This window comes from Callospermophilus lateralis, chromosome 3, assembly GCF_048772815.1.
Source record: "Callospermophilus lateralis isolate mCalLat2 chromosome 3, mCalLat2.hap1, whole genome shotgun sequence".
NCBI lineage: Eukaryota > Metazoa > Chordata > Mammalia > Rodentia > Sciuridae > Callospermophilus > Callospermophilus lateralis.
In genome coordinates this window covers 115024579-115045108 of record NC_135307.1, presented here as the reverse complement: position 1 = coordinate 115045108, position 20530 = coordinate 115024579, and the positions used below count along the sequence as shown (strand labels likewise).

General features: G+C 34.9%; 1 protein-coding gene and 1 pseudogene across 1 annotated transcript in view; both read left to right on the top strand.

Moving 5' to 3' along the window:
* Myo9a (myosin IXA) overlaps positions 1–20530 on the top strand; it is a 263115-nt gene that overhangs the window by 34513 nt on the left and 208072 nt on the right. Inside the window, exon 2 of the mRNA XM_076851030.2 lies at positions 6296–7209. Coding sequence (XP_076707145.2) covers positions 6370–7209 — 840 coding nt within the window. The 5' untranslated portion in view covers positions 6296–6369. The remainder of the gene's footprint in view (positions 1–6295; positions 7210–20530) is intronic.
* Positions 3596–3842, top strand: LOC143394139 (translation machinery-associated protein 7 pseudogene; annotated as a pseudogene).

Here is a 20530-nt window from a genome sequence, read left to right as displayed (position 1 = left end):
GATGAGATCAGTCCATTCAAACTGTTGAAAGACTTTAAACTATGTCATTTGACTAGGAAGGAGAGATAGTCTTTTGAAGGAAAATAGTACTTTTACTAGAAGGTTACCTACTGGGCAGGCTAACCTGATATACCTATGTTGTTGTGTCATATGATAATTAATTTTTACCATCACTTTTCTTCAGTTGAAACCTATGAAATGTATCCTCATTCATTACCAATCTACTTTTTACCTAGCATTCATCTACTGTTAAGATACAGGGGCCCAAGTTTTACTATCAGTAATGAAGATAGGCACTCTTGACACATGTCAAAATCCTTTTCTCCTCTCATTTTGTTTCTTTTTTATTCTTTCAGTAAAAGAAATAGTCTTTTTTTCTGAGAAGCATCTATCAACCTTTGATCTAATTTTTAAAAAATATTTATTTTTAGTTGTACACAGAAACTTTGTTTATTAATTTTTATGTGGTGCTGAGGATTGAACCCAGGGCCTTGCATTTGCTAGCCAAGTGCTCTATTGCTGAGTTACAACCTAGCCCCTTGATCTAAATCTTATTTAATCTTAGTTACCAGAGAACTTTGACTCATCAGTTAGACCTTTTTCTTCAGTTTTCAATTTTTGCTTCTCTACTTGTTCCTGTGTGTGATCATTCATTTTGTTCTTCCTAAGCCTTTCTAATAAATATTTCACTAAAACTGCTTCTCCTTTTCTGGATAGCAGATTTGGTCACCACTTGCTCTTCTACTTATTTGCCACTTTATCTCTTCTGCCTTAACTTCTTATTAAAGTTTTTCTCTGTTTCCTACCTCTTTCCAAGGCCACAGTGGTTATCTGGAGACCTTTGTCTCAGGCCTGAACCTTGAATAATGGTATATAAGGGCCAAAAGGGATTTATGGGATAGTCAGCTCAAATTTTTTTTTTTTCTATTTTGCTTGATATTTCAATTATACCAACTTTCTTTTGGCTAGTTTTTACATGGTATATTTCCTCATCTAGATTTTTCTGTCTTGTGCTGTATATATGTGTCTGAGGCAGTGGCATAGCTGGATTTCAAAAATTTGGTCTGATAATCTTTGTCTTTTAACAGGAACATTTGCATTTAATATAATTATGGATACATTTAGTTATTAAAAATATTTGTTTTATATTGTTTCATCTGTTCTAACCCCCTTTCTTGCTTTCTTTTGAATTATTTTTACTTAATGTTTTCACTCTATTGTAATTATTATTATTATTCTTTTAGTTAAGTGGCTATCCTAGCAGAGGGGCTGGCTAATTTTTTCTGTCAAGAGCCATATATTAAAATTTTTAGCTTTGTAGACCATATGGTCTCTCTCCTAACTCAATTTTGCCATTGTAAATGCAAAATCATCCATGGATAATAGGTAAAGGGATGAATTACAGAAGGAAGAATAGATAAAGTCATCTAGGTAGAAAAATGTGTAGTTTCAACTAGACTCTTGGAGAGTATTTTAACTTTCAAAATGAGTAGTGGATAAAGAGTTAAAAAAGCAAATCAGAGAAAGCCAATTAGGAAGATTACATGAAAAATAATCTTCATGTGAGAGCAGTTCAAGAATCAGAAGTTGACTGCCTTTATATATATGCTATGTTGTGTGAAGATGAATAAAAGGCCTCTGAATTTAGCATCTCTTTGATTATTGGTGACTATTTCAAAGAGTATTGAGAAGGGGAGCAGAGTGTGGGTTCTTAAATACTTGGAAATATAGTCATTCCCATGTTCTGTTCTCTGGACTATGAATAATAGAGTTGCCTAGATTTCCCTTGGAAATGTATATTTTTTAAAAAGTTCCCCAGATGATGCTAATAAATGCTTAAGTTTGGAAATTACAAATATGGATTTTTTTTTCAAGTAGCTTAGCAAAGACTGACTTGACATTAATATGGATTTGTGAGTTATATTTTTAGGCAAATTCAAACACAAAGCCATGACTTAAAATAATAACAAAAGAAAATCATATTGACATAAGTGGGAATAGAAGACTATGCTGTGGCTGTTGCTGGAAACCTGCAGTTAAAGTAGATGAAAGGGTTTTAGCTTCTTAGAAGTAATGGGGAGATGTAATTGAAGTGGGTTTACTGTTCGAAATCACAGCTTAGGATAGCGCTCCTCTGTTGAGAAAGAAGGTTCTGAGTTTAGTTTTATGGTTGTCATATTATATAACCTTAAGAATCAGATTGTAGTCATTTAGTGCATTTCCTGAAGTAATAGAGTCCAGCTTTCCTGCTGTAAGGAGTACTTTGCTTCCGTGAAGCCTTATTCTTAGGGATTCAGGAGAACAAAAACATAGCAGAGCAGACTCTCCTGATTCTACTAGTAAGTGGATTCTCGTGTTTGTATGAAAAATGAAAGTTTCATCTGAAGTATACCTCCAAATATAAATAAATATAAATTCTCAAACATAAGAGACCATCTCTAGTGCTAACAAAGATACAAAAATCAGCAATCAGAAGAGCAATTCAGTCTGGATGATATTAAAATGTTAGTCCTAAAAATATTAAGTTTTATATTTAGAATTTTAAAAAATGAGTGAGAGTAATAGCCCTTATATTAAAACAGTTGTGTAATTTAAGTAGGTAGAGAAAAGATCAGGTGAATATGAAAATGACAAATTTTAGAAGTGAAAGAAATCTGCAGTTAAAGCAGCTGGAGAACACCAACAACATAGTGTTCATGAGTGGGAGAAGTCAATAATGTTCTTTCCAATATTAATCTATAAAAATGCAATTTCAAAATGTCAAAATATATTTTTCATGGTAGTAAACGTACTTATGTTGAAATTATTATTTTAAATAGCCAAAGTGAAAAACACCAAATTTTGGAGATATATTCTTCATATATGAGAATTTATTATAGAATTGTGATAATTAAGATGGGCTCAGGGATAGACAAATACAGCTGTGGAACAGAATATAAAACCCAGAACACATTGTTAGGTATATGGCAAAGGCGGCAAAGGTGGCATTATATATCAGTGCAGAGAGAGTTGACTATTAGGTGCTGGTTAATTGTTAATTTGAGTTGGAGTGAAATAATTAAGAGCCCTGTCTTACAATAGCCTGAAAACAGATTATGTGAATCAAAGACCTAAAAAAAAAAAAACCTTTTGTAAGAAAATATAGGATAACTTTATGTCCTCAGCATAAAGAAGTATTTAAAGAAAAACTACCAGGAGATAATAAACTTTAGAGCCAGACTGCCTGCTTTTAATCTTTATCATATTCTAGTTATGATTTTGGGTAAGTTATATAATCTTTCTGCATTTGTTCTATCATTTGTAAAGTGAGGATGACAGTAATAAAAACTGTAAGGGAAGAATTGTAAAGATTTATGTGAAGTAAAATGACTAATGAAAACAAGCATGCATTAAGAATGAAATACAACCATTTTTTCCCGTTGTTTACTAAAAAAACAACCTGGATGCAGAGTTGCATTTGTAGTCTCATCTATTTGGGAGGTTGATGAAACAACTTTGAGGTTGAGGCCACCTTGGGCCTTTTAGACTCCTGTCTCAAAAAATTGTGGGTGTTTCCAGTTTGGGATCAAGGTCTGGGGTGGGGGTGGCAGGCACCATGTCCAACCGTGAAGGTAGCAAGAAGAAGCCCCTGAAACAGCCTAAGAAGCAGTCCAAGGAGATGGATGAGGAAGAAAAGGCTTTTAAACAGAAACAAAAACAGGAGCAGAAGAAACTTGAGGAGCTAAAAGTGAAGGCCGCTGGGAAGGGCCCCTTGGCCACAGGTGGAATTAAGAAATCTGGCAAAAAGTAACTCGTTTCTTGTGCCTGAAATGATGGTGACCATTAATTCCATTCCTATGAAACACCAGTACCCCCACTGTAGTATCTTTTGCCACCTATAGCTACAGTGAAGTGTTGTGTGGAGTCTGTTGTAAATTTAAGAATAAACTTTTGTAAAAAAAAAATTGTGGGTGTAACTAAATGATTTTCTGTTTGCCTACCCTGAGCAAGGCCTTAGGTTCAATTTCCAGCACCACAAGGCTGGGGTGGATGGGTGGAGAGAGAAAAGATACAAAAAGGACAAGCTATAAGGGATCAATAAATTTTCTCTTTAAAAGTAAAAACTTCTAGGGGCTGGGATTGTGGCTCAGTGGTAGAGCGCTCACCTCACATGTGTGAGGCCCTGGGTTCGATCCTCAGCACCACATAAAAATAAATAACAACTAAAAAATAAATAAAATAAAAAATATTAAAAAAGTAAAAACTTCTCTATAACAAAATGTGTTGTAGGTAAGTCCTTGGTTGATAGGAGATTTTGCCACACAATCAACTGAAAGCTGATTAAAATACCAAAAAAATTAATATATGAAAAACTCATTTAAACTGATAAGGAGAAGACAACTTATTAAAAAAGGAGATCAAAGTGAATGAGCAACTTAGCCCAAATGGCAAATGAGATGATTAGAGTTGCCAATCCTCACTAATAATCAAGGAGATGCAAATTAAAGAATAATCTTTTTGTACTTTAGATTGGCAGAAACTCAATATTCTGACAATACTGAGTTTTAGTAAGGAAACAGAAAAGTCTGAACTCTGCTACATTTGTTTGAAATGGACATTAGAGTAACCATTTGGAGAGCATTTTGTTAATATCTGGCAAAGTCAAGATATTCCAAATGCAGTAATTTTACTCTTAATTATAAAGAGAAAAATCTAGCAAATACACATGAGGAGACATGTGTGAGAATTGCAGCATTGTTTTCATAGTGTAATGTTGGAACCATCGTAATATTCACTCGGAGGGCAGTGAGTGAATTGATTAATTGTGGTAGAATCATGAAATGGGATGTTATTTAGCCATTATTGAACTTTACATCTGTTAATAGGAAAAATGATATTAAACTAAAGTGAAAAGTACACTATAGTGTGATAGTATTTCTTAGAGATTAAAAACAAAACAGTATTATATATAAATTATGGATACTCACAGGTAATACAAATACAAAAACAGAATAATAAAAACTTCTGGGTAATGGTCATCTCGTAGAGCAAATGAGGGAGCTTTAACTGTTTTTAATACATGTGTTTATAAAAATGGTCTTGAGTGAGCATAGCAGTTTTCAAACTGGTTGAATTTGAGCAGTAGATATATGGTTGCCTTTTATATGTTCCATAATCTGTATATTTGAAATATCATCTAGGAAAAAGACAACAAAGTTTCTTGATTAGAGGATTTTGACAAATATTTGGTAGTATGATATTGAAATAACTGAATGTTTTTATTGTTTTTTAAAATAGCACATTATATGTTAAAGGATGAAATAACTAAAAAGAGGAAGGTTGATGACAAATGAGAATATTTTTTTGGTAGGACATAGAACTAATGGAGATAATAAGAAATAGGTTTTGTTCTGGAAAGGATGTGGAACAATTTTTCTCTACACAGGAACTGAAAAATAGAGATGAAATGAAAATAAGAATAAATTGAGGTTGAGAAACCATTTGTAGGTAATTATTTTCTAAGTGAGGTGTAAAAGAGTAGTGTTTGGGGAATATGAGAAGATTGATAGGGTATGTGGAATGGAATGAGGTTAGGTGGAAAGGTAGAGTATTAACATCAAAAGACAAAAGGAGGTTGAATAAATTTATAATGGTGCCTACTTGTATAATATTTTCAATTTGGCTCAGTAAGTCCAGCAGAATCTTTTTCTTACTCTGGTCAAACTTGTCTGTCCTCCCATCTTGGGCAAAGAGGAGAGTCAAAACCCAGAGTTCTTTGAAACTATATCTATTTACATAACAGGTTTCTCTCATTACTTACTTGATTATAATGCTATTTTCTGATCTTTCTGTAATGTATTTCACAAAGTTTTTGCACCACTGAAAGCATTCTTTCTTGTTTTTGCATCATCTTTAAGAAATTTGGGTGCAAGGTGACTAGCTTTGTGTAATTATTCTGTCCTTTAGTCCAGTCCTTAGTGAATAAAGAACAAACTTGGTCTTAATTCCAAGTAACTTAGAATCATTTGAAATATCAGGGGATATTGTACTTTTTAAATTCTGAATTGTTGATAAAACAAAACGTTGAAATGTATGTATATATTTTTTGCCAGTTACTGTTTTAGAAAATACTCTTTATTTGAACAATAGGATGTAGTCTCAATGAGACTATTTGCAGTACTTGTTCCTGTACTGAGAGTTAGAATTTTGTGTTCTAAAAGATGTAGGTAATGAATGTGTTAAGTCTTTCTTTTTTGAGCGTTAGACAGCAATGCTTAATATGACTTGTAAATGTTTCACGTCTTTTATATTACAGTTTTTTTGCCAAGAAAATGATTTGCATGATCTTGAACAACACATACTATTTATGCTGATGGGACAGGATCCAATATGAATATAAGTGATGGAGGAAGACGACGCTTTGAGGATAATGAACATACATTACGTATATATCCTGGGACAATTTCAGAAGGGACAATCTACTGTCCAGTTCCTGCCAGGAAAAACACCACAGCTGCTGAGGTGATTGACACTCTTATAAACAAACTTCATCTAGACAAAACAAAATGTTATGTTTTAGCAGAGGTAAAGGAATTTGGTGGAGAAGAATGGATACTCAATCCAACAGACTGTCCAGTTCAGCGAATGATGTTGTGGCCACGAATGGCTCTGGAAAATCGCTTAAGTGGAGAGGACTACCGCTTTCTTCTGCGGGAAAAAAACCTTGATGGATCAATCCATTATGGTAGCCTTCAGTCATGGCTACGGGTAACGGAAGAACGACGCAGGATGATGGAACGAGGTTTTCTTCCACAGCCTCAACAGAAAGACTTTGATGATTTATGTAGCTTACCTGACTTGAATGAGAAAACTCTCTTAGAAAACCTACGAAATCGCTTTAAGCATGAAAAAATATATACCTACGTTGGCAGTATTCTAATAGTTATTAACCCATTCAAATTTCTTCCTATTTATAACCCCAAATACGTCAAAATGTATGATAACCACCAATTGGGAAAACTTGAACCCCACATATATGCAGTGGCTGATGTAGCTTATCATGCTATGCTTCAGCGTAAAAAGAATCAGTGCATTGTGATTTCAGGAGAGAGTGGTTCTGGGAAGACTCAAAGCACAAACTTTCTTATTCACCACCTTACTGCACTCAGTCAGAAAGGATTTGCCAGTGGAGTAGAACAGATTATTCTTGGAGCTGGACCAGTACTTGAGGTAAGTGTATAGAAATAGTTTTCTTATCCTCAAATATATCTTTAGAAAATACCTGGTAGATGTGAGAAAATGAAATAAAATGAAATATAGAATCACAAACATCACTGTTATCAAGGGAAACAGGAAGATGGCAAAGCAGAAAGGTAATGTGGAAGATTGAAGGGTGTGAGAGCAATAAAAAAAAATTTTTTTTTTTTTGAAGAGTATCCTTTGGTAAGTCATTAGTGATGCAAAGATAGAGATGACTGGAATGATATCCTTTACCTTAGAAAGGTAGAAAGCAGAGCAGGACTCCTGTAATTTGGTATGGAAGTAGGTGGTTGGGGAATATATTCTTGCCAATGTATTTGTGTCTCTGTAACCTTAATGAGTGCCTGGCATTGAAATTCTTAACGATTTAAAAATATAGAGACTAGCCAGGGTTAATGGCACATACCTCTGATCCCGACAACTTAACTCAATTGCAAGTTTGAGGCTAGTCTCAGTAACTCAGTGAAGCTGTAAGGAATTGAGTGAGACCCTATCTCAAAATAAAAATATAGAAAGGGCTGAAGATGTAGCTCAGTGGTAGAGTACCCCTAAGTTCAGTTCTTGGTAACCCTCACCCCCCAATGTAGAGATTATTTTGTGTGGGATGCCGTAGAAGTATTACTATCATGTTGAAAGAGAATAACAGAAAGACATTGCGTTGATCTCACTTATATATATAACCCAAAAAAGTCAAATGCATAAAAACAGTAAAATAATGGTTATTAAAAACTAGGGGTTGAGGGGCTGGGATTATGGCTCAACAGTAGAGCGCTCGCCTAGCATGCGCAGGGCTCCGAGTTCCATCCTCAGTACCACATAAAAATAAGTGAATGGAATAAAGGTATTGTGTTCTACAACTAAAAACAAAACAAAAAACAACAACTAGGGATTGAAGAGATATTAATCAAAGAGCATGAAACCTCAGTTACACAAGATGAAAAAGTTCAAGAGATTCGACTGGAGATGTGGCTCAAGTGGTAACACGCTCGCCTGGCATGTGCGGAGCGCTGGGTTCGATCCTCAGCACCACATAAAATAAAATAAAGATGTTGTGTCCACCCAAAACTGAAAAAAAAAAAAAGTTCAAGAGATCTATTTTACAACATTGTGATTCCAATTAATAATAATGTGTACTTGAAAATTTCTTAGACAATAATTTACATGTTCTTATAATAAATGAGTTAATAAATATGTAAATTGCTCAGTTTGCCTATTCCATGATATGTAGATAAATGAAAACATCATTCTGTATACCATCAATATATAACTTATCAATTAAAAAAGAAAAAGAGAATACAAATTTTCTTTTAAACCTGAAAGGAAGAGGTAATATTACTCTGTGTGTGTGTATGTGTGTGTGTATATGTGTGTATGTGTGTGTATGTGTATGTGTTTTATGGAACTGAGGATTGAACCTAGTGCCTCACACATGCTAACATGTTAGGCACTGCTTTACCCCACTAAGCTGCGTCCCCAGCTGTTTTTAATTTTAATTGAGACAGGGTTTTGCTAAGTTGTCCAAGCTGGCCATAAACTTGAAATCCTCCTGTTAGCTTTTTTGTCACTGTGACGAAAAGATGGGGAAAGAATAATTTTAAAGTATGAAAAGTTTATTTGGTACTCATGTTTCAGAGGTCTCAGTCCATAGATGACCAACTTCACTCTTTGGGTCTGGAGGTGAGGCAGAACATCATGGTTGGAGTGTGTGGTGGAGAAAAGCTGCTTAGGATATGGCACCAGGAAACAAGGGCGGGGGGAAGGGGCACACTGTAGATCTGGGACAAAATATATATCCCTAAAGGCATGTCCCTAATGACCCACCTCCACCAGCCACACCTTATCTGCCTACATTTATCACCCAGTTAATCCATTCAAGTGGATTAATACAATGACCAGGTTAAGGCTCTCATAACCCAAATATTTCACCTCTAAGCTTTCTTGCATTGATTTTCACATGAGCTTTTGGAGACCATCTAATATTCTAATTAATAGCACCTCCTACTTTACCTGCTTAGTGGCTGGGATTATAGGCATGTGCTACCATGCTTGACTTTGTTTAAGAGATTTCATGAGGTCTAATTGAACTACAATAAACTGTACATACTTAAGGTGTACAATATGATAAATTCTTTTTTTATTGGATCTTCCTGGGAATTGAATTCAGGGGCACTTGACCACTGAGCCACATCCCCAGCCCTTTTTGTATTTTATTTAGAGACAGGGTCTCACTGAGTTGCTTAGCACCTTGCTTTTGCTGAGACTGGATTTGAACTTGATCCTCCTACCTCAGCCTCCTGGGTACCTTTGAAAATGTCAAGTAGGGAGAGAGAAAGATGGTGGAGTATAACTAGGCAGTGACTCTGGATTCCTAAATAGCTCAGAAAGGAGATGGTGAAGGAACAGTTGACTAGAGAGCTGGGTGAGAGAGTAAATGCTCTAAGACCCAATGTTGGACAGTATGAAACTTGAAGAGTTACAGAGGTTATCAGAATGGAAAATAAGGACAGAGTTCCTTAATCTTGAACCTGAACTAGGGTGGTGTGATGGGGGAAGGAAATGGAGAAAAAAGGAGAGGAAAAGCACACAAGATCACTTTCTTAACAGTTGGAATGAAAAACAGACAAAATTGATATGTGATAGAAACAGGCGGAATCAGTGAGGAGATCAGGCAGTTTAATCTAAATTGTGGACTGAAAGCCATTCTTGCTATGGCAGCCATTTTGTGGAGTCCACAGGTGGTCAGCCTCTGTAAAATAAATCAAAAGAGCTTCTCCCTACCTTCAGATAGCAACAGATAAAACTAGAGGGAGTACCTCTGCATAAGCATGTCTCAATTATTTGTCTGGAAGAAACTTAAAGGATCCCTACTTGCCCAAAGTAGCCGAAACACCTTCCTCCTCACTGAAGACAAGGGAAGTGGGGTGGAGCAGCCCCCAGAGCTGGTCATTCCCAGGAAGTGCTCCATACATCTTCCACAGGAATTCAGAAACCAGAATATATGCCCATGATTCACAGCTGTGGGCAGTGAGAGCTCATACAGAGGTGGAAAGCTTGTTTTTGTTCTGGACAGTGGAGGGGGTTGGCATCTGTGATTTTTAATCAGCTGGGGAGCTTGGACTGGCTGAGCCTATTATTGGTGAGCAGGGACACTGGACCACAATCTGCTGGTTTAGGGGAAACACTTCTGCACTGCAGACGAGCCACATGAGCCTAGAACCACTGGTTCAGTGCTTGCAGACAGACACCAGGATCTATGCTACTTTGAAGAGAGCACGTGGAGGTGAGCAGGTGTGCGACAGCCCTGAGCCAAGTACTGGGTGCTGTTGCATACAACAAAAACACCTAGCAGATGCAGCAAAGCAACCCTCTGAGCATCCAGCCTTAGGCCCCTGGGCTAATAAAAGGAGAACTGGGGGCTGGAGTTAGTGGCTCAATAGTAGAGTGCTTGCCTAGCCCGTTTGGGGCATTGGGTTTGATCCTCAGCACCACATTTAAAAAATAAAAAATAAAAAGATATTGTATGTCTACCTACAACTAAAAAATAAATATTTAAAAAAAGAATGGAGAGCTGGGTGGTGGAAGTACACAGCAACCAGGGATATTACTCCTGTGCCCCCAGAACCTCTAGGGGGAAATCAAAAGCTGAAGAGTGTTGGGCATTTTCTAAACTGATGAAGTCCAAACCAGGATGACTCAATAAGAATTTTCTCCACCTTGGCATGTTTTATTGTAAACAGTTCTAATGTCAACTTTGACCATACATATATTACTCATTTTGATTTGAGAGTTGTTACCCTAAAATTTGATATTGTGCCCTCAATCCATTTGATTGTATTTCTTCTAGTGTTTTAAAGCATTTAGTGGAATCATTCTTTTTTTTTTTTAATATTTATTTTTTAGTATTTGGCGGACACGACATCCTTGTTTGTATGTGGTACTGAGGATCGAACCCGGGCCGCACGCATGCCAGGCGAGCGCGCTACCGTTCGAGCCACATCCCCAGCCCTCTTTTTGTTTTTTTTAGCTCAGGTTTACATTTGTTTCTCTTAGCTCCTCTTTTCTCTTACATTACTTGCTACTATCTCAAATCCCCCTGCCCCATCTTATTCTTTTTACCTTAGTTTTTGTATGGTTCTTTTCTATCTTTTCATTACTTTTTCACTTTTCTCTTGTTTAGCCCAATTTTTCTTTCCTTCCTTTTTTAGTTCCTGTATATAATAGCCATTTTACTCCTATTAGTACTAATTTTCCAACCTATTCCAGAAAAGTACTACAAGTTTATACCTGGGTCAAAGAAACTGTGAAGAATATTGTCAACAAGTTTGTTTTTTTCTAAAGTTGGTTAGTATTTAGCTTTGCTCTGAAGTGTCTGTAGTAAATAGGTTTTAATGTCTTCTCTCAAAGTAGTCCTTGTAGTGGGAATAGCAGAGGACACACAATGAGTTAAACTATCAGTTCCTGGATATTCACCCAGCCTGGGGCCCTTAAGAGATGGAAGCTCACTAAATAGTCCCTTGTATAAAAGAAAAAAAACAATAATCATCCCAACGGATGGGTAGACATATAAGCAGTATGAAAAAGCAAAGAGACAAGTCACCCAGAATAGCCAACAACACTTCAACAACTGATCCCATTGATACCACATTAGAGAAAATGATGGAGAAGTAATTTAGAAAATTAAGATGTTCAGTGAGCTAAAAGAAGATGTAAGTAATGAACTTGGAAAATACAGAAAGTAAAAGATCATTTCATAAAAGGGATTCTGAAAAAGAACCAAATGGATATTGTGGAAGTGACTTAGGAAATCAAATTAAAAATTCAGTGGAAAGTATCACCAATATATTAGACCCCTTAGAAGATATTTTCATAGACCTTGAAGATAAAAGTATATCATCTTGAAAATAAAGTTGATAATATATAAGTTGTTAAGAGACCATGACCAGAATATTCAAGATATCTGGGATAATATTAAGAGGCCAAATTTAAGAATCACTGGGGTGGGACAGGGGTTGTAATTCAGTGCCAGAGCATTTGCCTAATGTGAGGCACTGTGTTCGATTCTCAGCATTGCATATAAATAAATAAAGGTCCATTGACAGCTTAAAAAAAGAAAAAAAGGATCATTGGGGTGGAAGAAAGCTCCAAAATACAAAATAAAGGAATGCACAATCTTTTCAATGAAATAATAACAAAAATTTCCAAATATTAGGAATAAGATGGAAATCTAAGTATAAGATGCCAGCATAACCTCAAATAGACAAGATCAAAAAAGATCCTCTCTAAGACACATATAAAGAAAATGCCTAATATACAGAATAATGATAGAATTTTAAAAACTGCAAGAGAAAAATAGCAGGTCACATTTAGAGGTAAACCAATTTGGATTTCAACTGATTTGTCATCCTAGACCCTAAAGGCCAGAAGAAAACAGGTGCCTACCTAGATTGCTATATCCAGAAAAACTATCCTTCATAATTAAAGGTGAAATAAAAACCTTTTTGATAAGTAGAAACTGAAAGAATTCATAGCCACTAAGCCTGAAGTATAAAACATAATGAAATATTTCATGTAGAAGAAATGAAAAATTAAAATGAAAAATGGTATATGGGTGAGGTGCTCTATAAGAATAGTTAAAGAGGAATCAAGTCTGAATTAAGCATTAGAAATAAAATGGCAGGACATAAAAATCATCTCTCTATAATAACATTGGATGTAAATAGTCTAAAATCGCCAATCAAAAGACACAGATTGGCAGATTGCATTTAAAAAGGAGACCCAATCATTTGGTATTTAGAAGAGACTCAATCTTATAGGCAAAGACATTCCCAGACTGAAGATGAAAGGGTGGGAAACGATTTAGTATGCAAATAGAAATTGAAAGCTGAGAGGAGTAGCTATTCTCATATCACACATAGTAGACTTCTAGCCAAAATTAATCAGAAGACACAAAGAAGGTCATTTCATAGTGATTAAGAGAATCATCCACGACATGACAGTAATTGTAAATATATATTCCCCAAGATACAGTAATTGTAAATATTTATTCCCTACATACAAAAAAACAAACCCTTCTCAATATAAAAAGTAGACCAAAATACAATAATAATGGGTGATTTCAGCACCCCTCTCTCATCATTAGATAGAGGTCATCCAGACATAAACTAAGTAAAGACTCTTCAGGAACTGACAAATACCATCAAATGTATTAACAGACAGCTATAGAATGTTTCATTCATTAACAACTTTTTTTTTCTCAGCAGTACATGGAACATTTTTCTAAAATAGATCATATTTTAGGGTACAAAGGAAATCTTAGCAAATACAAAACAATTTAGAGAATTCCTTGCATTCTATATGAGATCATAATCAAATGAAATTAGAATTCAATGACAAGACTAACAAACTATTTTAACATCTGGAGATTGAATAGTAGATTTTTGATTTTTGGATACCGAGAGTTGATCTCAGGGCACTCAAACACTAAGCCACATCTCCAGTCCTATTTTGTATTTTATTTAGAGATAGGGTCTCACTGAGTTGCTTAGCACCTCACTAAAGTGCTGAGTCTAGCTTTGAACTTGGGATCTTCCTTCCTCTGCATCCCGAGCCATTGGGATTACAGGTGTGCATCACTGCACCTGGCCTGAATAGTATACTTTTGAATGAGGAATGAATCACAGAAGAAATGAGTGGAGAAATAAAATTCTTACAAACAAATGAGAACAGAGGTACATGTATCAGAATATCTGGGACAATATGAAGGCAGTTATATAAAAGGAAAGTTTGTAGCACTGAATTTCTACATTAAAGAGAAGTATACCAAATATAATCTAATGTTATAGCTCAAGGCCGTAGAAAAATTCCAAAATCCATAGAAGACTAGAAATAATATCAGAGCCAAAATTAATGAAATTGAGAATAAAAACATACAAATGATCAATGAAATCAAGAGTTGTTTCTTTGTAAAGATAAATAAGATTGATAAAACCTCAGCCAAACTAATCAAAAGAAAGTGAAGACTCAAATCAAAATTGGAGATGAAAAGGGATTTCAGCCACTTCTGAAATCTAGGGCATCATTAGTAACTATTTCAAAACTCTGTATTATAATAAGCTAGAAAATCTTGAAGATATTGATAAATTCCCAGTGATATATGACCTACCCATGAACCATGAGAATATAGAAAATGTAAGCAGACTAGTATCAAGCAATGAAATTGAAGCAGCTATTAAAAACTTTCTGAGAACAACAGAAAAAAAGCCCAGGAACAGATGGACTCTCAGCTTAGTTCTACCAGACCTTTAAGGAAGATAATGTTAATTCTCCCGAAATTATCCCATGAAATAGAAGAGGAGGAAACACAAACGCTGCCAAATTCCTTCTATAAAGCCACTTTCACCCTGATACCAAAACCTGACAGACACATTGAAGAAATAAAACTTCATACGCATGGGCTGGGGTTGTGGCTCAGCGGTAGAGCGCTTGCCTAGCATGCACAAGGCCCTGGGTTCAATCCTCAGCACCACATAAAATTAAATAAAACAAAGGTATTGTGTCTAACCAAAAAAATAAATATTAAAAAAAACCTCCAAAACTTCATACCAATATCCCTGATGAACATAGTTGCAAAAATCTTAATATTGGCAAACTGCATTAAAAATCACATTAATAGTGCACCATAATCAAATGATTTTCATCCCAGTGATGCAAGGTCATTTCAACATACATGAATCAATAAATTTAGTTCACCACATAAATAGAGTTAAAAAAGCATTTGACAAAGCCCAGCACCCATTCATCTTTAAAGCACTAGAGAAACTAGGGAGAGAAGGAACTTATTTCAAAATTGTAAAGGCTATATACAACAGACCCAAGACCAGCATACTGAACAGAGAAAAATGGAAAGCATTTCTCTAAAAACAAACAAGACAAAGATATCTACTCTCACTACTCCTATTCTAACAGTAGCCATACCAATCAGGCGAGAGAAGATAAAGGGATTCAAATAGGAAAAGAATTCAGATTATCTTTATTTGCTGTTACCATGATTTTATATTTAGAACACCCTCCCTCTTCCCTGGAAAAAGAAAAAAAAAATTTCACCAGAAGACTTGTATTTTTTTAAATTTATTTTTTGGTACTAGGGATTGAATTCATGGGTGCTTAAACACTAAGTCACATCCTCAGCCCTTTTTATTTCTTGAGTCAGGTTTCAACTAAACACATAAAATGATGTAAAATACTAAAACATGCTACACTGTGGATGAACCTTGATAACATTACACTAAATGAAAGAGCCAGACACACAACTATATATTGTAGGATTCCATTCACATGAAATATCCAGAATAGGTAAATCCTATGATAGAGCGAAAGAACTGATAGTTTATAGGGATTGAGGGAAGAACAGAGCGGGGAGTGACAATGTAATGATATGGTGTTTTGGAATAAAAATATTTTGGAATTAGAAGTTAATAGTTGTGCACAGTATTGTGAGCATACTAAATACCACTGAATTCTATACTTTAAATAGTTAATTGTTTTTTTCTGGTACCCAGGGGTTGAACTCAGGGACACTTGACCACTGAGTCACATTCCCAACTCTGTTTTGTATTTTATTTAGAGTCAGGGTCTCACTGAGTTGCTTAGGGCCTTGTTTTTTTGCTGAGGCTGGCTTTGAACTTGCAATCTTCCTGCCTCAGCTTCCTGTACACCACTGCATTTGGCTTAAATGGTTAATTTTATGTTTTGTGAATTTCACCTCAAAAAAAAATCCAAACAAAGGGGGGGGTCAGAAATAGAGAAATTAAATTGCGAAACGTGGAATATTAGAAAAGAAATAAGAAGATAGTTTAAAAGGTAACTATGAGGATGTCATCAAGTGAAATAACATAAAAACCCCAGTAAAAATCTAGAGATGGTCATATTACATAAAAAAGAAAACGACAAGTTGACTGCACATAATTCTTTAAAAATAAACAAGCTAAAAGTAAAAAAAAAATAAAAAAAATGTTGTGCTAAGACTAGTCAAAAGATAGTTGGGGGCTGGGGTTGTGGCTCAGGTAGAGCACTTGCCTAGCACGTGTGAGGCACTGGGTTTGATTCTCAGCACCACATAAAGTAAAATATAGACATTGTGTTCACCTATAACTAAAAAATAAATATTTTTTAAAAAGTTGGATCTCAAATAATTTAGATTATATACCACACTAAGATATTAAAAAAATAAAAGCAAATGTAAGGAAAAGTAAAAATAATCAAATGCTAGTGCTTCGTATAATAAAGGATATTAAACCCACTTGAATCAAAGTGTGAAATATGATATATCAAGAACTATGTAATGTTTTGAACAACCAACAATAAAAAAAAAATAAAAAAAAATAAACTTTTAGCCAATGTGACAATTTCAGCAAGTTTTTTGAAAGATTCAAATTATCAAAGTTAACTGGAGAAGAAATGGATAATAAAAAGTGCTTATATGTACTAAAAAAATTTTTTTTAGTTGCTGATTTATTTATTTATTCATTTTTATGTGGTGCTGGGTATCGAACCCAGTCCTCACACTTGCTAGGCAAGCACTCTACCACTGAGCCACAAACCCAGCCCTGCATATATACTTTTAAAATTGAAAAAAAAAAATTAAAAATCTTCCCACAAAGAAATCTGGGTCCGGGTCACTGCATTAATCAATTCTAACACTTTAAGATGGAAAAAAGTTTATATTTTCTATGCAAACTCTTTCAGAAATAGGAGGGAAGATTTCCCAACAATCTATGAGACCAGAATTATCCTGAGGGGGGAATAATTTACAGAATACAATACCCCTCATGATATCAAATGCAGACATTCTGAACAAAATTTTAGCAATCTGAATTTAACAATAAATTAAGATACTACACTTAAACCAACTAGTATTTATCCCAGGAATGTAAGGATGGTTTAACATTTGAACTCCCATCAATGGAATGTACTATATTAACAAACTTTATATACATATATATTAAGTATATAGTAATAATATATACAAATATATCTCAAATAGGCCCAGAAAGAGCAATTCCAACATCCATTCCTGATTAAACACAAAACCCCCATCACAATTAATAAAGACTGAACACTTTCTTTTAACATCGGAAAGAAAATTTGGATGTTCCTTTCACCACTTCTATTCAATATTATACTGGAGTAGCCAGAGAAATTGGGCAAGGAAGGTCAAAAGACATGCAGATTGGAAAAAAACAAAAACAAAAACAAAACTTTTCTGTTTTTCAAATCATAATTGTCTGTGGAAAATTCAACCCACCAAAAGTGTGTATTTTAATGTGGTGCTTTTGGAAATGAGATTTTCCCAGGATTTGTGATTATTGTTTTTGTTACTGTTTGGTTCTTTCATGACTTTTCTGAACTAATCCTGTAGTGTCTGTGTTCTTTTTTTGCATGAAGCCATCAAATTCTGAGTGCCTAGCACTCAGCCGGGCAGTTGTCAGTCTGCCTTACTTTTTACTTCCTGTTAACACAGAATCTTTAGTTCAAATGTGGATCTCAAGTCTTTCCTAAGCAGGTAAATATTCTTGAGTATGTGCAGTCTTGTGCATGTACACGACCTTCTACATGCTCAGAAATATTTCAGATCTTTTCAGAAGCCACTTCACACTTGTCACTCACCAGCTGTTCCTTTAAGTGGTTTGGTGAGCTTGTATTCTCCTACCTCCCCATCCTGTTATTATTACTATAGGCAGTTAGAATGTTGAAACACTTGCCTCTGATTCTTTTTGACACTCATGGTGGTATAGAGAATATGGAGAGGCTATTCTCGTGAATGAGCTCAGATTTAGGTCAAATAATGACAACTCTTTTGAGTTTTTCCAGGGAAGTGTCAGACAGTTCAAATTGTGGGAAATAGTATTTGGGAGACCTCTGATTAGTGCTTTTAAAAAAAAAATGGGGCTGGGATTGTGGCTTAGCGGTAGAGCGTTCGACTAGCACGTGTGACGACCTGGGTTCGATCCTCAGCACCACATAAAAATAAATAAACAAAATTAAGGTATTATGTCCACTACTTCTAAAAAATAAATATTAAAAAAAAACAGAAAACAAAACAAAAAAAAACCCCAACTATTATTGTAGGATGTTAGTTTTCTCTTCAGTTTTCAGCGAGGGAGAGAGGGATAGTAATAGCACAAGTGAAAATTCTACAATTAATGCTTTTTTTTTTTTTAAAGAACTAACTTTCAATTATTTTTCTTTATTAAATGCCTCCCTACTGAGGCTTGTTACAAGCCATTGGCTGACTTCCACAATTCTTAAAAAGTTGACTAAAACTAGTTTTTATCAGCATTCTTGTTTCTTTTATGTAGGAAAGAATTTTCAGAGGTCCTTAATTAGCTGTTTTTACTGATCTCACTTTCAGTGATCTTTTCAAAAATTGAAATTGCTGGGTTGTTTTGTAATAGTATATTAAACTTTTGTGTGTGTGTGTGCGAGTACATGTGTAAGAAATTGTCAAATAGGTTTCCAGAGTTGCTGTACCATTTTGCTTTCACACCAAGAATGTTAACATTTTAGTTGCTCCATATCCTCAGCAGCACTTGGCAATGCCACTTTTTCTTTCTCTCTTTTGAAAGCTATCTGTGCAAGGGTGAAGTAGTGTTTTAGTGGCTATATCATGGTCTTAGTTGGAATTCTCTAATAGCTAGTGATATTGAACCTGCTGTCTCATTGTTATTTGCCATCCACACAACCTTGTGATGAAATGTCTGTTCTAAAACTATATCTCAGATTGTTCCAAATAACTTCACATAAGTGATAAAGTTGTAATCAGAATTTACAGAGCAGGTAAAGCTTCTGAGTGGCTACTGACGTTGTAAAATTGGGTAGAATCAGAAGCAGCGTATGTGAAAAAAATTGATTGATAAATTGTTCATCCACATTTAGGTGTTTTCAAGCCCACATTTTCCTTTTTAACCAATTAAGTCCCAAGTTTTTAGTTCTGCAGATATTTGAATAAAATTGACATAGGTGCTTTAAAATAGGTTGGAAATCAATCTAGAGCTCCTGTATTTATCATGTTTATTATTATAATGTGGCTTTATTATTTTACTATTATAACATAATTGTATGTCATATAATTATGTACTATATTTAATTTTTATATGTGTTGCACATCTGGGATGATGGGATAAAATGGGTTAAATATTGTCATAATATAAAGCATTTGACAAATTAATTTTTCTTTGATATCAGCATTTCTCCATTTTATGGTTCTGAGCTGTTTTTCTAAATTCCTTGGAAAAAACTTTCTCTGGTGGAAAAGGAAAGGGAAGCATAGAGAAAACATTCAGTCATTCAGAGCTCACCACTGCCAACCAACCTTTTTTGTGTTTATAGGTCACAGGGTTTGGTGGTATTTGAGAACCTGAACTCTTCACATCACTTATTTAGATATAGTGGAATGTAAGCATACATGAGGAAATTTTCATGAATGTGTGTGTCTTTGCTACTTATCACTTTAATTTTTTTTTTTTTTTTTTTTTTTTTTGTGGTGCTGGGGATTGAACCCTGGACCTTGTGTGTGTAAGGCAAGCACTCTACTGTGTGGGCTACATTCCCAGCCCCCTTTAATTTTTTGTTGATACTTTTTAAAAAAGAGAAATTTCATGGACATTTAAGTGCATACCTACTAAATAGAACACTGATTTTCAAACTTTATCTTACATTTGAACCACTGGAAGATGTTATTGAAATAAATTGATGAGCTTAATCCTTAGAATTTCTGACTTGGTAGTTGTGTGAAGTGTCTGAGAATTTTGTCTAACAAATTTCAGGTGATACTGATGCTTCTGGTCTTTGAAAAATTTTTTCTTTTTAGATATATATGAGAGTAGAGTGTATTTTGACATATTATACATACATGGAGTATAACATTTTAATTTGATCCCATTCTTATGGTTGAACATGATGTGGAATTATATGGTTGTATATTCAGATATGAACATAGGAAAGTTATGTGCGTTTCATTCTACTGTCTTTCCTATTTCCATCTCCCTTCCCTTTGTCTAATCCAGTGAATTTCTTTTCTTCCCTCTCCTCCTCATTGTGTGTTAGTATCTGCATATCAGAAAGAACATTTGGCCTTTGGGTTTTTGGGACTGGCTTATTATGCTTAGCATGATAGTCTCAAGTTCCCTCCATTTACCAGCAAATGCCATAATTTCAGTTTTCTTTATGGCTGAGTAATATTCCATTGTGTATATATACCATCTTTTCTTTATCCATTCTTCTGTTGAAGGGC